The sequence below is a fragment of the Antrostomus carolinensis genome, unplaced genomic scaffold (assembly GCF_000700745.2).
Source record: "Antrostomus carolinensis isolate BGI_N321 unplaced genomic scaffold, ASM70074v2 scaffold26132, whole genome shotgun sequence".
Lineage (NCBI taxonomy): Eukaryota > Metazoa > Chordata > Aves > Caprimulgiformes > Caprimulgidae > Antrostomus > Antrostomus carolinensis.
In genome coordinates, this window is record NW_010302000.1 from 4,803 (window position 1) to 10,478 (window position 5,676).

At 47.9% G+C, this 5,676-nt stretch overlaps 1 protein-coding gene across 3 annotated transcripts in view; it reads right to left on the reverse strand.

Moving 5' to 3' along the window:
- Window positions 1-2,745: 2,745 nt before the first annotated feature.
- Window positions 2,746-5,676, reverse strand: part of MAPKAP1 (MAPK associated protein 1) — an 82,276-nt gene continuing 79,345 nt past the window's right edge. For all 3 annotated transcript variants that reach the window (XM_010163683.1, XM_010163684.1, XM_010163685.1), the window contains 2 exons: window positions 4,837-4,934; window positions 2,746-3,358 (listed from right to left, as the gene is read on the reverse strand). In XM_010163683.1, the coding sequence (XP_010161985.1) occupies window positions 3,233-3,358; window positions 4,837-4,934 (224 nt within the window). In that variant the 3' untranslated portion in view covers window positions 2,746-3,232. The remainder of the gene's footprint in view (window positions 3,359-4,836; window positions 4,935-5,676) is intronic.

Below are 5,676 nucleotides of genomic sequence, written 5' to 3' on the forward strand. Positions count from 1 at the left end.
TCCGTCCTTGTCCCAGCAGGGAGGCTGCGCTGGGATGTGATTTAAGGGGCATTAATTTTAGCAGCAGCAGCAGCACCCAACACCACACGCCATGGCAGCGGCGCATTGCCATGAAATTCATGGGCCCATTACAAACACGTCTCTATAAATAACTCCCCCCATTAATCTCAGGGCTGCACCCAGGGCTCTAGGATGGTTTTTGCTGGATTGTCCTGGTGCAGGGTGGGTGCAGCCCCCGTGCTCCTGGCTGGGTCCCAGTGATGCCCAAGGAGAGGCTGGAAAAGCCCCTGGAAGGCTCCAGGCTCCCACCAACCTGAACCCACAGGAGCCTCGGGCTGGAATTGCTGCTGCGGGAGTTCATGGCAGAGCCCTGGGGACAGCCAAGGTCAGGCCAAGCCCCAAGAGCTCTCGCCCTGTGTGCCAGCGGGTGCCCTGGATTAAAAGGTCCCTTTTTTGTTTCCCAGCACTCTGATAAACCCAAGGGGGTGCTGAGGGCTCGTCTCCACGGGCAGGACTCGCTGCGGCTGCAGCCACCTTGGCCATCCCCACCCAACCGACCGCTCCTCAGCAGGCAGAGCCGCTGTCAGCTCTTTTATTCCTTCACAAACCTCCCAGACAAATGCTCAGGCACCCTCGGAGCACAACAAACCACCTTGGGGTCTCACCACAAAGGTCACCTGTCTCTGCTGGAGGATTCGGGACCCTCCAAGCAGCATTTTTTTTGTGCAAAGCCAGGGAAGACGGGCAGCGAGCAGCCGGCTGTGAAACGTCCCTGGTTGTTGTTTGCTCTCATTCTGCCCGTGCTCCCTGGGTCTGTGCCCGGGATGTTTTGTGAGCTCTGCTCCACGAGGTGCAATCAGCTGTAAAGGTTCAGGTGCTTGTGCAAGCCAGGTGCCCTCCAGCAGCAGAAGAACATCCAGAAAGCTCTGATGCCTCCCACAGCCACCAAAGCACGGCAGTGAGAAGTCGTCCTCGTGATGTGAGCCTGCAGCCACCCTCTTCTGCCGGAGCCCAGTAACAAGGCACGGAAGGAACAGCTTGCTTTCCTGACCCAGTTGAATGCCCATCTGAATCAATTAAATCTACAACTACCGGGGAAAGACCAGCCCGTGATGGATTCGTGTTCAGCTGTGCACAGATTGCGACCACGAGCTCCGATTTAACTCTTTCAGCAGCCGCTAAATAGTAGGAACGAGTCTGTTCCGAGGGAGAAGCTGCTCAGCTCTTGCAAAGCTGGACCTTCACAGAATTTAAGGACTGTGCATTCCTCTGGATCCGATTTTTGCAACTAAACACACTTCTCCACGGCCAATGGCTGTTTTGGGGTAAATAAACTCATTCCAGGCTCCACACCAAGCCCCTCACAGCATCCCAGTGTGTCCCAGCGCTGCGGGGCGACGGCACCAACAATACAGCACGGGGCAGGTGACTGACCAGACGGGCTCCGGGCCAGTGACTGTGCCCACAAACATCACCACAGTTCAGACAACGGAGATGTGTTTATGAGATGAATCTTTAGGCTTTCCTGAAAGCAAAATACCGAAAACCTGCTTATAATAAATGTAAGAGGGTGGCAACAGCATTACGGCCACGGAAACAAGAGATTTCAGGAGTTTCTATCAATGTAGGCAATTTTCTAGTTCTGTTAAAAAGAATTGAAACTGGGTGGCAAAAGAACATTCACAGAACAACTTTAATGTTAAATAGTTCACAAAGTTGGTTAAAGGAGTTATTTACATTGCATTATTTGAAGGGTCTTTCCCCGTTGCATCTGCGCTGCATTTGCACATATAAAATATTAAAAAAATTAATATCATACTATAAAATATTGTTTCTCTTGTTTCGCAGTTATCATGGAAGACTGTACAGTGAAGACTGGCCTCCGTGCTGCAGACAGGGCTCCCCTCCCGAGGCAGCACCCACCCCAGCTCCGGGAGGGCTGAACCCTTCGAAACCGAGAAGTTAAACACAACAGGTCAGCGACACACGGACCTCTCTGCATTAGTGTTTGTCCCTAAACTACGTGTTAAGGCTCAGAAAGTTTTCTCTCTACAAAAGCAAGGTAGGACACTAGGAGAGCTCAGGCTGCAGCAGGTGGGATCCCGCTCTGCCCCGGGACCCGCAGTCCCGGGACTGGGAGCATCTTCCAGACACAAAATCCACAGCAGCAGCGCAGAGCTCCGGCTTCAGCGACTTGGAGAGACAATGAAAGACACCTCTGGTGAACTGAACCAAAACCGCAGCTCTGGTTCCCAGTCATCCCATGCAGGTGTTCCCTGATGTATTCAGGATGGACAAGGCCAAAATAGTTACAATTCCCAGTACAAAGTAGGTCTTAATTTTTATTTTTTAAAGAATAATCTTAAGAAAAGGTGAAGGCAGTGCCCAGGGCTGAGAGAGGAAGAGCAGACCCAGACCCACGGCGGACGCGGACTGTTCTGGCAGGCGGGAGGATCCTCTTCTCTCCCTTCAACCACAGAGATGCTGCCTTGGTTTTCAAAACACTGCGCTGACTACAGCAAGTAATTTCCAATAAAACGTATGCAAAGCTGGAAAGTACAGTTAAACAAAAATATTTTTGAACAAAACAAACCACAACAGACCTGACTGTCTCAACGGTTCTTTGCAACTCGGCTCCCCTGCAACGGCTGCTGTTCCCTGGCTCACGGTTGCCTCCTGCACTTCAGCAACAGAAGTGAAACCATCTGGGACTGCAGCCTCCCCCCAAAAGAACTGTGCATCATATGGACCTTGGAAAAGATTACATCTGTTTATTAATAGTAAAAATGGATACATTTGTCCTACATTTTGTTTTTAGAAATTTGATCATGTCACAAGCAATACCTGTGTGTACGAGGGTGTATTACAGATGTATATAATTTATTTTAACCAGGCTGTGAAATAATACGTAATCACATCTCTTCTTGTGATTGTACATAATACAGTAATTAAATGATGCCAGTCTACGTCATTCTCTTATTTCTAATCAAAGGAACCTGAAGCGTAACAGTCTTCTTTCCGGCTGATATGGCTCTTGATTTTTGTCACAGGGGAGACTTCCCATCACTGACGGGATCATCTTCCAACTGCGCCAGACGGGATAATTCAGATTTCCTCCCCGGCCGCCCCTGCCCGTTGGCAGCTGGGGCACCGCAGTCCTGGCTCAAGCCTGGGCGGGGGGGAGCGTCTCCTCCGCCGAATCCGGCAGCCAGGCTCTCCCTGAGGCCAGGCCTTACTGCTGTCCCGACTTCTTGTCCTTCTGGAAGCTAAAGCTTGTTCTCCTGCTCAGTTTTCTTTGTTTCTGAGCAAAATAATCTGCTCTGGCTGTGCTCGCTCGCGACTCGAGAATATAGTTAACCTGCAAGACATGAAATGGGATTGAATTTCCTTGGTGCTTCAGTGGGACAGGCTGGGGAGGGCAGGGACCCTCGCACCTCCCAGCTGAACGAGGCTTCAGTGAACTGGTCCCAGTGGGACGGCAGGGACAGCCCGGCTCTGCGCGGGGCCGCTCCCCAGTTCTCCCCGCCGTGGTCTCAGCTCAGCACAGGGCGGCCAGGGGCTCTCAGCACCCCTCTCCCTTCCTCCTCCCACCCCTGTCACCCAACCTCTGGGTGAATGCAGCGAGTCGTGGAGACCCAGAGTGCCGGTCTAATATAGCAACGGGCTTCAAGAAAAGACTTCATCAGCTTCAATAAAAATAACTCTTTCATTATGATGTTTGCATACTCAGCTAATCTCATAGTTTCCCTGTGTTTTGGCACATTTTACTTGATGAAAGCATTTTTAAATGATATTTAACAAGCCTGCTATTCCCTAAATTTATTATCTCCAGTGCTTTGTGATAATCACATAGATAATTTTAATGGAAGGTTAATGCAAGAATCAAAAAGATAAAAATGCCCTTTGGTCTGCCATTAGCTGGTTAATATGCTGTGGCTTAAAACTTGCACAATTTTATGCACTGTAGAGTGTTTCACTTTCATTGCATATTACAGCTTAAGGCATAAAAATATAGGGAATTTTCATGGTCAATAAAGCCTTGGTCTTTCTCACTTGATCATGTAAAAAGCCTAATTTGAAAAGTCTGATTTCTCTGTGTCTCCCAATGCTGGTGGAATTGAAAACAAACTGGTAACGTAGGCATGAAACCAGAAAATGTTCTATATAAACAACCTGCGACTCAAGAAAAAAAGTACTGTTCAATAATATTTCTCTTCTGAATATTCATGTTATTCATAGGAAAACTTGGGTTTTTAGCCTTCTTTTATGACCAGTCTCAGACGTGTCAAGTGTTCTGGATTACAATAGCTTATTTAAGATAAAGCAGGAACAGAATAATTTGCCTAACAGTTGACAAAGTAGAAAATCCCCCCAAAAACATTCACCTTCTATGTTATTAATACAATCAGTTTTATCGTATGTCAGCTATTTAGCAATGAACTAAATTATTTAGTTTAAACTCTAAACTCCACCCAGAACAGAAAAGCAAACAGATGGCTCGCCAAAATCATGGCTTTTAAAATTTTGAATCGCTCTAAAATATTAGCTTGTGACAAATTAAGTTTAATTTTCCAAGGGTGTTACAAGAATTTGTTCCACAAAGCAAGTCAGTATGTGCAGGTACTGAGCCACAAAAAACCCCAAATAATTCTGATTGTGTCATGGTGACAAAAAGAACCTTTTTGCTTTGTACAAACACCCGTGTCCTGCTTCGATGTTTGCACAAGTCGCGTGCCCCGCGCCACCCGTGTATTTCCAGAGCCTCTCGAATAGTTTCGTGTCTAACAAGTGGTAAAACACTCAGGAGTTTGGGGCACGTTAAAATTTAATACTCACCTTCAGTACAATTTCATTGACAGTAGCAGCATCTGATTCAAAGTAAAGGTGTTTGTAGTCGTGATTGCTTAGATATGTAAGTTTAAATATTGCATGACCTGTAAAGATAAGGAAAAAAAAAACCCAACAAACTGTTCAGAATATTCCCGTAAAGTTTCAGCAGAGCTTGTGTGCCTGACAGAAGAAAAACACAGATGGTGATCTTAGCATACCATCAGCACAACAGAAGGAAGCAATGAAACGCTGACAGGCTTCTCATGTCATTTCAATTTAAGGCAAGTGGTGGCTTACAGGAGCAGCTGAATTCTACTCAATAAAGTTCATTTTCCCATCACATCCCCACTGCAGGAAATGCAAAAATCTATCAAATGGCTAGTTAGCTCCCGTTCAGCCCAAGACTGCATTTCAGTTAAACTACCGCATTAGGACTACTTTATGTAACTATCCGCTGTACAATCAGAAGGTAAGTGGTATATTTAAAATAAAAGGTTAATTAACCCCAGAATCATCACTCCAACATCACCCAAACCTTCCCAGCTGCCGACGGCAAAGGGACACGTCACCACTGGGAAACACAAAGGGACGCAGCACGGGTGCTGTGAAACAGGCGCCCGAACCCAGGAACGTCCCTTCCTACCAGCAGGACACTCAAAATTCAGGCACAGCTGTAATTTCTCTCCAGGCAGCACCTCCCTGTGTTTCTCAGGCACAGTCCCACCGCAGTTTGAAGTGACTCCACGGGCAGGAGGTGCTGCCAGCCTGGCTGCCCCCGGAGAGCGGCACGGGCGCTACCGACCTGCCACAGCACGGCAGGCGGGACGGGAGGGACGGCTGGAGCAC